The sequence below is a fragment of the Folsomia candida genome, unplaced genomic scaffold, assembly GCF_002217175.1.
Source record: "Folsomia candida strain VU population unplaced genomic scaffold, ASM221717v1 Fcan01_Sc003, whole genome shotgun sequence".
NCBI lineage: Eukaryota > Metazoa > Arthropoda > Collembola > Entomobryomorpha > Isotomidae > Folsomia > Folsomia candida.
In genome coordinates this window covers 7,916,735-7,932,019 of record NW_019091195.1, presented here as the reverse complement: position 1 = coordinate 7,932,019, position 15,285 = coordinate 7,916,735, and the positions used below count along the sequence as shown (strand labels likewise).

Here is a 15,285-nt window from a genome sequence, read left to right as displayed (position 1 = left end):
CGTTCCATTATGTTGCCAGCTCGGTATGGAAGTCTATGTACATATCCCAGCATCTCTTTCCAGTGCGTTGCCAGATGCTAATGCATTCTGTTTGAGTTTATGATTGTGAAGGTCATTTTATGAAAGTGTTTTGGTGTCTGCACAACAGCACATCATCCGAGGATTACAGTGCATTCAGTTTCATATCAGGAAAAATAAGATATCGTTGGTGCTCAAAGGTTGGCTGACAGTTCCTTCCTTTAACCATTCGTAATCACAAGTTCCAGTAATCATATAGCACAACTCGTTCAGCTCCAAAGTAATTTTTGGAATTTTGCATTTCATCATGAGTTGGGAAACGTAGGTGTATAGACATCATTTATGCAAATGCGCAGACATTTTTGAAAAATACAAAAATGCTGTTAACATTGGAACGCAGGCTTTGTAAAATAATTCCGAAACAATCTGTTAATTATTTCAGTCATACAGGAGCGAAAGTGGACCATCCATTCTTTCGCCACTGTGAACAACAAACTGAGACACCGGTTCGTGGGACTATCGTCAAAGGTGAGATTACTTTTTTCTTTGCAAAAATCTATCAGAGTATTAATTGAACGCCTCTAAACTGTGTGTAGGTCATCTTCCTCCATGGTTAACAGGTGTTTTGATACGCAATGGTCCAGGAGTTCAAAAATTCGGAAATACAAGTTATGCTCATCTCTTTGATGGCTGCAGCGTCCTGCACAAATTTAAAATTGCCAACGGAGAGGTATGTAATTAATTTATATGTAGACGCGTTCTTGACATTGCTCAATACTATTTTGTGTTTTCAGGCAACCTATCAAAGTAGAGCATTGGAAAGTGAAGCGTACCAGCGAAACACTGCAGCTAATCGAATTGTAGTCTCGGAATTCGGAACTCATTCGTTTCCTGACCCTTGCCTCTCTATTTTGGGGAGGTATGTACATATTCACACCTTTGCCTAAGTAGCATTTGTATGATAACGTTGGGTTATCTTTTGAATGATTTGAATCGTCTTTTCAGGCTGCAGGCCAAATTTGAGGCTGTACTTGGAAAGGGAAATCGTGAAATGGAGATGACTGATAATTGCAGCGTTAACGTCGGGTATGAAAATTATTCACTTGTTAAAAATTAATAGAAACAAAGATAAATCATACGACGAGCTCCTAAAGTAAAGCAAGTAAAGTGAGTTATTATTCATAAGTTCTGACGCGGCTTAAAAAAAACAGTTTATTACAAAGCGTGAAGTTGAAATTTTTACAATTTTGTTAATAATTCTGACAAATATGATTCTCTGCATGAAACAAAATGATTTGACCCCACCGACACATTTGTAACTAGTTTCTTAGTAAAAAAACGTATCAGAGCTTATGAATTATTTCATAAGTCTCAATCCAGGGAGAAATCTTTGTTGCATATATCCTCCATCAATTATTTGATTGTAAATAGTTTCTACTATTTATTTTAATTTGTTTTGATATTCGTACGAATTTTACAAATGGTATTATGTAGCTTGTATTGATTCTCCCTTGTGAATGCCTATGAATTAGGATTAATACAACTCATTTGAAATCTATTTATAATTAGCTACATTTGATTACAGATATTACGGAGATCAGCTATACGCAATGACAGAAACGGTCTTTATTCGTCGAGTCGATCCAGAAAGTCTCAAATGTATCGGAGACAAGACTAGAATTAGAGATCACTGTGCACTCAATACGGCCACGTAATACGTCATTAATTTTACAATTATACAGCAAGGCATATATGTTTCACATACAGTCAGGTGCAAATCTTTAGAGCCACCCTTATTTTCGTCATAAATTTTGATCGCGTCATCATAAAATTACCAAATTGGTTAATAATGTGTGCAACACTATCCTACACAAGAGTCAGGGGCCACGAAGTCGAAATACACCACATACAATTTTTTCCTTACTAAATGTAAAAAATAGGGGGTGCAAAACTTTAGAGCCACCCGAAAAATTTGGCTATTAAATACACTTGTTCAGTTCATGCTTTATTAGAACATGTAGTTTTGATATCTAGAACTCTGAGACACTTCCTTTCTTCGAATTTAAACCACAGCTTCTATTCAGGATGAAGTCAGCACATTTTTTCCCCTCTTCCTCTATAAACTAAAAAAATTCTTGTTTCAAGTTGTTATCAGCGTCGGTTCAGCTTAACCTTTGTTTATATTTTGTTAGCAATACCCTGCAATGCATTTGGATAGAATTGAGGTCAGCCGACGATCTGAGACTGCCCCGTAGATGGGTCTCATTGTCATCGAAACTTTTTTTCGTTGCTCTTAGATACAGAATATTGGCCCAAATTCTTGAAAAACGAGCTTCCTCCGCCCATTCTGGCTTGATTCTTCACAGTCTGATCTTGGCATAATTCGTGACCACATTCCGGGTCCATTGTACCACGAGAAAGCTCCACCTTCCTTGTAGTATGTATCGCTGGCGACACTCAAATCATTACATAATCCTCCACCGATTTATTTTATGAGAAACTAGTTGGATCTCACCAAAATCGTGAGAAAATGGAAGAAGACTGTTGAAGGCATCCATTCAGAATGATTTCATATTTTTGTAAAGTACTGGGTGTACGGAACCCTATACCCATTAGCGCATTCCAAATCGTTGGCTCGTCCATGTCAGTTATCGAGGTTTGTCTCCTTGATTTCGTTAATTCGAGGGAAGGGGTTGGTTCTAAAACTTCTCTAGCAATCCCCTTAGAGTGAGCAAGTTGAAATTTGCACGCGCGAGACGATCTTCTTGATTGCTGCTACTCAAATTTAATAATTATCCGCGTGGTTCAAGCTTAGACCTCATCCATCCTTTACTGTTTTACCAGTATCTTGAATCAATGTCAACGAATTTTGCCTAAACTAACAATTCTGGCCTATTTTCTATCAAATCTGGTGTTAGAGAGTGCCAGACAACTTCAAACCCGATATCCCGATAGCTTCATATTGAAATGGTCATAATTACCTTCCAATGCTCCCATGAATGCGGACAAAAATTTAGTTATCGCAAAATGCTCGCCGATCGGCTTAGAAACTCGTGCTATACTAGTTAAAAATGTAAAATCATTAAGTTCTTTCTCAGACCAAAAAACAGAGGATAAATTCGAAATAGAAACTAGGTGGCTCTAAAGTTTTGCACCTCCTATTTTTTGCATTTAGGAAGAAAAAAATTTTATGCGGTGTATTTCGACTTCGTGGCTCCTGTCACTTGTGTAGGATAGTGTTGCACACATCATTGCTCATTGGTAATTTTATGATGACACGTTCAAAATTTATGACGAAAATAAGGGTGGCTCTAAAGATTTGCACCTGACTGTATTTCCAACTACGATCTAACGTAGGAATTACTTTTTGTTTCAGGGCACACCCTCATTGCTTCGAAGATGGGACAATGCTTAACGTTGGCAACAACTTCAAACATAAGGGAGGCCCACACTACTGCTTCGTTAAAGTTCCTCCAAAATTTAACAGTGAAGGTATTCATCATATTTAGAAATTAGTTTAAAGGATATTTACGATATATTTTCATACACGCCGAATTAATCATTCCGTATAGAAACTGCATACAAAGAGGCGACAATTATTGGATCGATTCCGAGTAGGTGGAAGTTCAATCCGTCCTACTTTCATAGGTTCGAAAAAATGAATCCAATAATTATTTTGTGGCCCATTTGTACAAAGGGAGTCCACACCATGTAGCACATATTATTGTGAGATTGTGACCCACTCAGTTTGACAGACCAATTCTCCATAAACAACATTAGGTGTGGTTCGTGAATTTGCGGCCTCGACAAGTCGCTGAATTTGTCAAATTTCCGCAAGTGCCGCACTAAAAGTTAATTTTGAGAGTTGGTCTATCGAACTGCGTGGGTCACAACTATTTATCTGGGTATTACATGACTTGCGCTCCCATTGTTAGTTTTGGAATGACACTGGACAAGATCATTTTCGTCGAGGCTCCGTTGTGCTTAAATATCGTTTCTATGCTATCATCGCCATTATGGAACAAGTCATATGAAGAATGCATGACATGGTATCCGAACGAGAAGGTATGAACCTATATTTTGAGTAATTTTGTGATCATCATGCACCAAGAAAATATATTTCAGGCAAGGTTCCACGTTTTATCAATGGATGATGGGAAACCAGTCCCAATAACTTACGAAACCGATGCATTCTTCACGTTTCACCATATCAATTCGTACGTGAGTGATGATGGAGCTGAAATTATTTGTGATGTTGCCGGATACAATGATGGAGAAGTAAATAAATGACGCAAATTAAAACAAATTTACTTCCAGCGAAATTCTCTAATGAGTTACTTTTATCTAGTTCGTGAAAAAGGCGAATGTCAACCAGTTGAAAACTGATCTTGATGCCATGAACGGGGCTACTGCTCGTCGATTTATTTTACCTCTCAGCATCGAGGTGATGTACATGAATAGTATGTTTCTTTTAGTATTTTCCTGTCAGTAATTTTTCGAATTATTTAGGGTGCAAAAATCGATGAGAATTTAGTGAAAATGAAAAACACAACGGCAACCGCAGTTTTGAGACCTGGAAATGTTGTGCATTTGACCCCTCATCATATAAATAAGGAATGGGCGGAGCTACCAAGAATTGTACATTTTTTGTGCTATTTAAAGTATTTATTTTAAGGAATACTAAATATAAATTCTAAAATCTCAGAACTACAGTTACAATGGGAAGAAGTACAAGTACACTTATGCAATTGCGTCCAGCGAAGATGTAAGTGCTTGTGTATATTTCAAAAATATCAATGATTATAAGTGATATCGAAGTTATATCACGTAGTTATCTGCTTATATTTTTTAAGGTCATGAACTACACAATTCCTAGCGCAACAAAGGTGTGTGGACTATCTTACGGCTTGTCATTACTAATTCGGAAATAATAATGCATTATATTTCTGATATATATTTTATGTTGATATTAGATAAGCAAGATAAATGTCGATGATGGAACCACCAAGTCGTGGTTATCTAAGGGGGTTATGGTGTCTGAACCGATCTTTGTCCAAGGTAAAACCTGGGACAACTTACTTACGTTTAATTTCTCTTTAGACATTGGAGTTAAATTACAAAGTCTTCTCGCTAAAAATCCTTTCATTTTTCGCTTTAGATCCCACAAAACCAAGTGGTGCTGAAGACGATGGAGTGGTCCTCACAACTGTCTTCCACACGAATCCAAAGGAAGTGAGTCTTGTGGTCTTAAATGCACCTGACATGACAGAGCTCTGCGAAATAAAATTCGAAGCATCTGGCACTGTCACCTCTACGTTCCACGGCATATGGAACTCAAACTGAAGATAACTTTGCTATATGCAACTTATCAATAAAAATGAAGTGAGTATTCGTCGAAAATAATTGTAAAATCCATACATAAGAAATTTTATTAAGAAGAGTTTGGTGAGTAAAAGCGATTAGTAGTTAGTCCTTTCACCGTGAAAAATAAAATCTTTAAAAGTTACTTCTTGTACCCAGACCCAGGAAAATGAACTAACAAGCTACATACGGATGAATATGTACATTATACATCAGACAACCAAGTCATACAACCTTTCTTTATGATATAAAAGGGATATCTTCTTACTTCCACGATTGAAATTAAACTAACAAAATAAATAAAAAAACACGAATTGTTATAAAATTTGCGTTAATACATTCTCCTTTTCATTTCTGCATTCGGATCAATCAAACTTTGACTCATATTTCCGGAGAAATCCGTGAATCGAATAAGACCCTTGTATGCGAAGGGATCCTGAAATAAATGAATTCAATTTATGTCAAATCGTACTTCATTTTAATGAACCTAATCAATCTGCATGTAAATACATATGTGTAGCTATGATTAACATACTTTAATTTAGAATTACTTACGGTGTCACGTCTGGCACTTTTCTTCAAAAAATAGACGACGATGAATTGACAAGAGGGAAAGTCAATCGTGTTGTCAACTAGTAGTGGATAATTTTTAATTATTGCAAATGAACCCAATAAATCAATAAGTTAAGCAGGTTTACTCACTATGTTGCACATCAAATTGTGCGGTTTCTTTGTTAAGAACTGTGTACGTTGCCGTTTTCAAATGCTTCTCCATAATGTCATCCAACTCTTCAAACTGGTCGAATCCAGGAAACATTTTCTGCATTACTTTAATTACTCCTTCACGAGTAAGTGCGGCTGTGTTCTTCTCTTCATATTGTTTGAATAGTTTATCCAAATCTTTACATATCACAAAATCATGAGTAAATTTTCAGCATAAAGTTGCAACGTTTGCTGTGTGTTAATAATATTGTTAATAAATGATTGTTACATTGCTTGGATTCTCGGCGAAGTTTCTCCTCCTAAAAATTCCGATGTAATAATAATAATTTAATAAATAATTAATTCCGAAATAAAAACATGATAAAATGATTCATAACAATTGATTCGTACCATTTCGGTGGGGCTGGTTGTGTGTCTAGTGTAAAAATGACGAAAGAAAAGACTGATTGCCGGAAGGCAAAGTGAGACTTTTGGGATTGCACAAGTCAAGATGAGATTTACTCACTCACGAAACGAGGAGCGGATTATAATTGAGCTTGATGCAACAAAATGAGACGGGTTTTTGTTTTGTTGCTCAACCCGACTTTTTGCTAAGAAGGCAATCCCAGCAAAGATAAGACAAGACAAGAGCTGAAATTAATCACAAGCTGAAAGAATGCAGATTGAGCTTGGGTGAAATTGGGTGGTCCAAATTCTCCTAATGGCACAGAAAAGAAAGTTGATGCAGAGACAACCACCAACACAATCAGCAATGCCCGAGGTCTGAGCAGCCCCTTTTTATACCCCGGTATTTTTATTCCATCATCTCTCACTATAAATACCAAATCCAATCCTACAAATGGCCAAAGACAAGGTATACAGATTAAAAATACATATGCGGAATTGAAATTGCGACATTTTTCTCAGGGTTTGTACATAAAGCACATGATCGACTTAACAGGGCGTCAGGCGTCGATGCCTCGATCAACTCCACCTAAGCCCATCTTAAACTTAATAATCTATTATCCTACGAGTGTAAAAATCGATCAAAAATCAATCTCATCCTGTTTTCACGGAAGAAGCTCAATTTTAATGCATTTGGGTATAGCATGAAATTAGTAAACTTTGAAAACTATACGTATGTGCATCTAAGAGTTAAGTTTAACTCCCTAATTAGCGAAACATGTGCATAAGCGTGCGTCAATAAACTGACCAAACTGCGACTTTAGTCAATATATTCCAACTCGTCCCATTAACCACCCCACGCCAGAACTCGTCGCCACTAAATTATGAATGACTCCAGAAGACTGACATTGTAAATATTTGTCATTGAATAAAATTTCCTCTAGAATAAATCAGCACGTGTCTTTGATTCAGTTGTAATTTGCATGTGCATCATATAAGCTTGACATTTAAAAGTCATTCATTCTCGGTAAGTAAACATTCTCATAGTCTTAAAGGCTCCCTTGAGATGCAACCCTTATATAAGCAGTCAACTTATCACGAATTACCATAAAATGTCGCCAACCACATGAGCATCATATATTTTTCGAACATGTGAGTTGGATATTGTATAAATATTAGAGAGCGAACATATTTCTTATATGTACATATTACTGATTATTCAACGCTTTCCAAGGTCCAAACTCAACGACGCGTAAAAAAGACTAGAAATCAATCGATTTTGTATCACTTATCTATTTACAACTTTCATATACGCATTAGTCAGTTCATTGGTTATCCAAAAATAGACCACATATCTATATGTAGTTATCATTTGATTATAAATAAACATTCAAAACAACCCATAATAAATTCAACCTACGTAGAAAACAGTATTATGTATACCATTGCAAGATTAGACATTGATACAACGGTACATACATAATTATGTATATATGTTACACATGACTGCGTTTGCTGGTGAGGATCTCATTTGTTGCCAGCCTTTATTAGATAATACGGTCTTAAAGAGATTTAGGACTTTTGACTCCTTGCAGTCCTGAATTGAAACTAGAGACGACGACTGAATGGCGGAGGACATAAATTATTCAGCATACTTTCCTCTTCCTACACTATACTCCAAACTGCCTTCTGTAATTTCCTATCCAATTAATTAGGAAATTTATGGCTAGACATTAGTCCAGGGAAGGCAAGCATTTTTACTTGTGACTGCCCATAATGTAACATGATACCATTTGTAATATCGCTATTTATACTTTTGTACATACATATGTGCACACATATTGCAAGGCCTAGGTTAAATAGCAATGCAATCCTAAATATTGTGAACCAGATCTCACCTTAGACGAGGAATGAGATCGACACTTGGTTATTTTAGGCCATCCAGTGTCAGTCTTATCGTATGATCTTAATGATACAGCAATTTCATGAGAGAACAGCGGTTAGATAACATTACAAGAGAGACTATTATGTACAACTGTCGTGTTTTTGCTCACAGATTGTTCTGCCAATGTAAAATTGTATCAATGACTGAGCAGAAACCGTCACCCAGCACACACAAAATTAATTTTGGACGGAATTTTTATTGCATTCGTCCTAATGCGAGTACATTTCAAAAGAATCCTCCTTTCAAAAGTAGTCGTTATACAACTTGCTGGTTGGGCTGTGAGGTTGTTCTGTGGCTGGGCGAGTGTGATAATAGCGTCAAATTGACGACACATGCAGAGGTAGCGGGTGACTAATTGCCAGAGTGTGCAATGATGATGGGGGTTCAATGGGGTGAAGATGAGTTTCTGGCTCCGTTGGTGAGAGACGCTGCATCTCGTGAAGGTCATCATATAACCACAAAAGCGTCGTTCTTCTTTCGGCGGAATGCCATTGTGCCTGACGAGAGATGGAAGGTTGCTGGATTATGACTCACTCGAAAGCAATGCAAAGAAAGGAAGGTTGTCACTCGTATATATTTTACACTTGCGAGATCTAAAATATAAAATTTTCACCCAAATATAAAATAACACGCATCACAGAAAAAATATTGTGCGGTGAGAGTTTGACTCAATTTAAATTCGAATATTTAGGTAAATTGTGGTTAATCGCGTACAATGACCCACTATCTATGCTCAAACTATTTTTTGCATGTTTGGACTATGTCTCCAACAACAAAAGTTTCAAAACAAAAGTCGAACAAGTAGATATTTAAAAGTATGCAGGCGACTGAGGGAAACCTCATTTTCTCATCGATGCCACACCACGGAACACGACAAGTGCTAAATACAACAAGCAATCATCAATTAAGTTTGCGACACAGTTTATGTATTATGCGAGTGCAAGTTGTTTTGGATAGATCAGGATGATCCAACACCACGTTGGAGAAAACGGGATCAAAGACATAATGAATCATGGTGATGTAGCCAGCAAACAGCAGAAAATAATAGGCCAACTTCCGACTTGATCGAGTGTGTCTCTTCCCTCTGTTTAATTCAGTTTTTTTCACTAAAAACTATCAACATTTCCTTGAATATTTTGAAACCCACACACTGATGAAAGCATCAAATAAAGGACAATAGCACGAGAATGTTCAAGACGTGGGAGACCGAGTTCTTAATAGTTGTGGCGCCTTGCTTGTATTCTAATGCTAAGTTTCAACAGATTTAATACGCAGTTGACACTTTACGTGAAACTGCAAACCTGTAAACTTGTAAATCAGCAAAACTGCAAATTGATACCATGATTCGATGATTGAGGAGTAAACGGGTGACAAGTTGGGATGGAAAAAGTTAAATGACGCATGTCAAAGAGGTGGCGGAGAATGATTTGTTGAGTATGGCTTCGAAAAAGCATCCCACACTTGTAAATTTGTCCCAAAAGGTTTGTGGACACAAAGTCTAAAATTAATTATTCAACTCTCACCCATTGAACGAATAGTTTAATCCACACGAATTTAACGTGTGTGTGTGTGTGGCTTATCATCACTTTTCAGTGTATCTGTATACATATCATATGATGGGATGTTACTGCTGGGGATTGGTGGTGTTCATGTTAGACATCTTCCTCGACACCACTTGAGCTCAAGAATGCCAACAATGGGTCGATTGCCAAATATTTTTTGTCGAATTCTTCTTACCTCCCAATATTGATCTTTGTCAGCTTTTATTGCTCATGGGAGGAGACAAATAATCATTTGATATTCACTTGGAAAGAGTTTCCGAATTTTGGCTCCAACCTGTCATTAAACCAAGCTCCGTGACCACAAACCTACCAACCTAGTAGTCAAAATAATGATTAACTCTCAGACGTGTGACATCAGCTTATTTATAGTGGCTTGTTTTTACTTATGTCGGAAATGAGATTATTTTAGTCATGGAGTGTGTAATGTAGCGTGTCACACGTTAAGATTATTCCACCCATTTATTAGTCGATTGGATAAATCCTTATTAGACACATAATTTCTCTGGCTATAACCAGAATAACCACAAAGATTCTTCAATATAAATAACATTTAACTGACTATACCTTGAAGTACAAGGTTATTGGGTTCACAATACGAATGAACTTGTTCACACTTAAAGACTATGTTGACAGGTTACGTAACCATAAAATGACGAGTAGTGCAAGTATGTATGTATATCTGCGTAGAGTGACAAGTACTTCCTATTTTTACTCATATCGGTTGGGGCTGTCCAACAAAAATATTTGTCTAATTCTACACCACGACCATAACCTTGTGAAACAAATCCAGTTGTCTGGAGCCAGACACACACATCGCGAGCAGTAGCGACCAGGGGGGTTATCAACCGTTGCTGGCGGAGTACAGCTCCCTGAAGTGTCTTGCAGAAAACATAAAAAAATGTTTAAGTATTTATGTATGATTAATGCTAGTTGTAAATATTTTAATAACGACTTACGAACAACGTATGCATCTGCACTACAAAAAAATATTATTACAAATATTGTAATTAATAACCACGGATGAAATGCAACAAAAGAGTTCATGTCGAGCGAGTAGAAAATATTTTAAAGTTCTTTTATTGGTGTTAGAAAGTTTGGTTGCACACCGTCAGTTCTTAATCTAGATTAAGTTTGCAACTGACTACCAGTTAAAAAACCGTTACCACTTAGACTCGAATTATTTATACTTGAATAATATTGTAGACATCGGCAATAATAATCACCTTCTCAGGTGTCATTTTCTTGTTGTTGACCATCCATTGACGGTTTTTCAGCCTCTGAGTTTGGCAGAAGATTCGAGTCGTCGTTAGTAATCTGTGCTGCAGGAGTAGCAGTGTCTAGTGTTGCAGAGATGTCAATTTCTTCGACGGATGACATTTGGGGTAAAGACTCCAATGCGATTTGATCCACAGCCTCGTCAATCTGAGGCTGTATTTGAGTGGAGGTGACCTGGTCGGTGGGTAGCATGTCGTCGACCTTCTCAGCAGTATTAATGGTTTCTGTCTCATCATTTAACGAGATTTGTTGAGGGGAAGACGGAATCTCAGGTGAACCAAGAGTGGCCACTTGTTCAGTGATGATATCGTTTACCGGAGGTGGAGGTTCTTCGACAGGTAATATTTCTGGAGGAGCCACAGTTTCTACTTGGCTTGTATCTCCTTGAATCTCGGCGATATGCTTAGCATCCATTTCTTTGAATAAAGTCTCGGTAGAACTAATGCGCTGGATATCTTCAGTAGTTTGGCCAGGGCCACTGATTGGCACAGGTTCAGGAGGTTTGGTGGTTAAGATTGCTGCGTTCTGTGGATTTTGTTCTACTTGATACATCCAACTGTTGTCCCTTGGTTTAGAGAGAGAATTCTTCTTGAGATCGTGTGTCTCCAAATATTTAAAGACTTGTGTTGGCAGTTTGTGGCTCAACTGATGTATGAAGACTTCCGTCTTCCAAAAATTTTTATGATCATTTGTCTTCTTGAATAAAAATGGATTCCTAATTTCCTTCGAATTTATAACAAACACTTGACCACTGGCAATGATTTCTTTGACCGATTTCCGTACTGAATGTACTGGGCGACAGAAAACAGTATTTGAAAGTGCTTACATATTCGCACAACTATCAGGAAGCAACGTATGTATGCATATGTACAAAGACGAACCTGGACCTATCCATTGAATTGACAACCCTGATTCAATATTTTCCATTTTCATCTCCACCTTAAACCGTTTGGCCTCTTCGTCACTTGCACACACCTGACACCACACCCACGTTCCGTGAATTGTCGACACACACATGTGGAGGAACACGCAGTCGTAGCACGTAAGAAAAAATGGTGGGTACCGAGCTATGGAGTTACATATTTACACATGACAAGGGATTTATCAACAATGATGCACTTCTAGGATTTGGCATGAGATTGACCTGTAGCATTAACGTCGCCTTCAATCCAAAATTCTACAATCGCCGTATTCAAATCCTCGATTCCATTTACTTTCTCAGCATGAGCTTGCAAAAGGTGCTTGAAGAGTTGAGTAAATGGGACGATCTCATTGCACTTTGCCATTACGCAGGCTATCGGCCGGTACGTACAGTTGCTTAAATGCTCGTTTACGTTTTCCGCCTAATAAAGCAGAACAATATGCTGTCATAAATCTTCATAATAAGTAAATAGAATCTTGAGAATCTTGAATACCCGGATTATTTCATGACATCCTTCAAATTTGTACTTGCATGGAATTATAAAATTTGAAATGCAGGTTTCGACTGCAAAGCTTTTTTCAGAGCTAATTGTATCCTGACAAGCAGGGCAAATTCGGGATTCTGGCAAACATGCTTCACAAATCATGTGACGATTTAATTTACAGGAGTAAATGTTTTGTCCTGTTTTGGGGAATTGGTGGCATACAGGGCATTCTAAGCTCGTGTAAATCTTTTGAAGATCGGCATCTGATTCTGCTTTTATGGCTTCAATGGGAAACCCCCATGTGGCACAGTTTGGACCGTATCCAATATCTTCGGACTGCATATTGAGGATTTTTTGATCGATGTGGATGAATTTATAAATAGTTCCACTAAACACGTGAGGTAAATGTAATAAACCTTCTAAATAGTAGCATAGCAACTAGGACTGTCTGTAGTATTGCAACATGCATGACACTTAGCGATCATTATAATGATCGCTAAGTGTCAATGCATGTTGGTAGTATTGCATTTAGTAGCAATTTTGTTCCAGGAGTAATCATTAAATGGTAAATTATTAAATAATTGTGCAATTGAATAATATGAAACATAAAGGATGTTGGGTTTTGGTTCGGGTTTGAGTGCATAAATATATTTCTACAATTGAAAATTGTGCATAGAAATATAGCACATATAGTACCTGCTTTAAAATTTTCATGTATAGAAAAAGTGACTCATTTGTTAATCAATCGCTTTTATTTCCAGTTTTATATATGAAATCCCACACGAATTTTCATATTTTCAATCAACACATGACAAATGGATTGCTTTAAGAGAAATGGTCAGAATAACTTCTCTTATTAAAAGTTAGTTTTTATTGGATCGTCGGATCCAATAAAATCTATCAGGTTAGTTCATTACTGGAATTAGCTTTTCATTTGAAGCATATTTTTCATCACATACACCCATTTGGCTGGACTTGAGTGGCAAAGTTTTCAGGGTGGGGGAGGTAAACATACTAAGGTGTAACATTGTAACATTGTTGTTGTAACATAGGTTTTTTACCTCACCGTAGAATAATAAAATTAAAATAAGATTTATTCAAGTAATTCTGTTTAAATATACAGTCAAGAGTAGTAGAATACGTATTATACATAAGCTAAAAGATGTAATAATAATGCACGTTATTGTCAGGTCATAAAATCAAAGTTGTACGTACTATCATAGATAATGAAACGCAGTGATTCATAAATTTCACATGTAAAATGCAAGAAATATTAAAATTGAGAACACCAATTTATGGACGGTTTATAACATGTTTTGTCTTATCAAGGGCGTCATTCACATATGTACGTATTTAGTCAAGTACATGTAAAAGGCACAAATACTATTTTTTAAATAAAGTTGATCATTAATACCTATAAATTTCTTGAAGCACCATCAACCAATATGCCATCAAGTTAGTTTGACGAATAAAATATCAAATACTGAATAAACCAAGTGAAACTAAGAATGTAATAAATTTACTGTGGTTTTCTCCTGACTCGTTTGAATTCGTCTACTTTGAAATCTTTCATAAGTTTTTTCAACTTTTCTCCGCGATGCATTTTAACATGAAGCCCAACATCCTCTCGATGCAATCTCCTGTAACAATTATTAGCAAATTTTAATCACTGGATTCAATATCCGTAATATTTTGAATGATATTGATTTACTGTTCTTACACTTCTCGTTTGCTCTCCAAAAATCTCAAAAGGCGTTGATACATAGAATAGCCAATGCAAACCAAAATGCAGGCAACTAATACAACCACACCTCCAATCCCGATGTAAATCCACATTTTAACGAGGTCCGCTGTCCAACCAAATACTTTGAGCAATGAATGTATTTATAATTGTATAATTTGTGCATAATCAAATCTCAATCCTTGTGACACCTACAATCTGCATATACAATAATGTTTTGAATAATCAAAAATATATGCAAAAACCCAATTTGTAATTTTATAAAATTTACCTAGAATAAAATTTCACATTTTGTCGATCTTGTTAATATGCAGCAGGGTAAAGTATTGTTATTCTGTATATCGCTACTATTACTGCCCAGTGTCATCATAAGTTATGCTCATAGGCATTCATATAACATACACAATAGCATAATGCATATTACTTGTGTTAAACTGGTCTGCCTGGAATGGAATGATGCATATCGTGTATGTACACAAGGTCACGCTTGAATCAATGTTGCCCTTTTTCCATTCACTCTTTATTACAACGGCTTGCGGCTTTGCGCGTGGGTTTGCGTGTACATAATTTTATACGTTCAATTCAGTCACAAATTCAGTACACCGAGCGTAATGATTCCACTTCAAAAGTCTCGCAAAAGAGATATCGACTTCAGTTTGGTGTTAATGGGATGTTATCGGTCGATCCAAGCCGCACATTTTTGAATAAATGGCAGCAGTAATTAGCAGGCATAATATGTACATACATATGTGCATAACAATACTAGAAATGAGCATGTATGAATTGCGAGGAGTAATTTAATGGAAAATAAATAATTCGTATGCAATTTACTTCTTAATTAAATGGTTTCGTTTCATTTTCCTGTTTCCG

General features: G+C 36.7%; 3 protein-coding genes and 1 long non-coding RNA gene across 5 annotated transcripts; 1 reads left to right on the top strand and 3 right to left on the bottom strand.

The window, feature by feature from the left end:
- Positions 1-100: 100 nt before the first annotated feature.
- LOC110847115 (beta,beta-carotene 15,15'-dioxygenase) lies at positions 101-5,704 on the top strand. 2 transcript variants are annotated; one of them, XR_002547615.2, is made up of 17 exons: positions 101-339; positions 461-546; positions 615-748; positions 813-937; positions 1,024-1,104; positions 1,604-1,729; positions 3,395-3,510; positions 3,591-3,666; positions 3,954-4,083; positions 4,144-4,296; positions 4,367-4,462; positions 4,528-4,656; positions 4,724-4,783; positions 4,872-4,904; positions 4,992-5,076; positions 5,177-5,463; positions 5,539-5,704. XR_002547615.2 is itself a non-coding variant. In XM_022093971.2 (17 exons), exons 1-16 carry the CDS (start codon positions 326-328, stop codon positions 5,359-5,361), a joined length of 1,629 nt encoding a protein of 542 aa, XP_021949663.1. In that variant the 5' UTR covers positions 105-325; the 3' UTR covers positions 5,362-5,400; positions 5,539-5,704. The 2 variants fall into 2 exon arrangements, 1 of the variants encoding a protein (XP_021949663.1); XM_022093971.2 differs by having other exon boundaries at positions 105-339; positions 5,177-5,400.
- LOC110847116 lies at positions 5,419-6,862 on the bottom strand. Its single transcript, XM_022093972.2, has 5 exons — positions 6,493-6,862; positions 6,371-6,401; positions 6,082-6,279; positions 5,935-6,011; positions 5,419-5,815 (listed from the first exon to the last, which is right to left on the bottom strand). The coding sequence occupies exons 1-5, from the start codon at positions 6,493-6,495 to the stop codon at positions 5,711-5,713; spliced, it is 414 nt and encodes a 137-aa protein (XP_021949664.1). The 5' UTR covers positions 6,496-6,862; the 3' UTR covers positions 5,419-5,710.
- A 3,566-nt stretch (positions 6,863-10,428) lies between these two features.
- LOC118435031 lies at positions 10,429-12,501 on the bottom strand. The gene is made up of 2 exons (XM_035850042.1): positions 10,950-12,501; positions 10,429-10,871 (listed from the first exon to the last, which is right to left on the bottom strand). Exon 1 carries the CDS (start codon positions 11,818-11,820, stop codon positions 11,221-11,223), a length of 600 nt encoding a protein of 199 aa, XP_035705935.1. The 5' UTR covers positions 11,821-12,501; the 3' UTR covers positions 10,429-10,871; positions 10,950-11,220.
- Positions 12,502-13,747: 1,246 nt separating this feature from the next.
- On the bottom strand, positions 13,748-14,838 carry LOC110847233. The gene is made up of 3 exons (XR_002547623.2): positions 14,687-14,838; positions 14,395-14,613; positions 13,748-14,314 (listed from the first exon to the last, which is right to left on the bottom strand). It is a non-coding gene; the product is annotated as an uncharacterized LOC110847233 (long non-coding RNA).
- Positions 14,839-15,285: the final 447 nt, after the last annotated feature.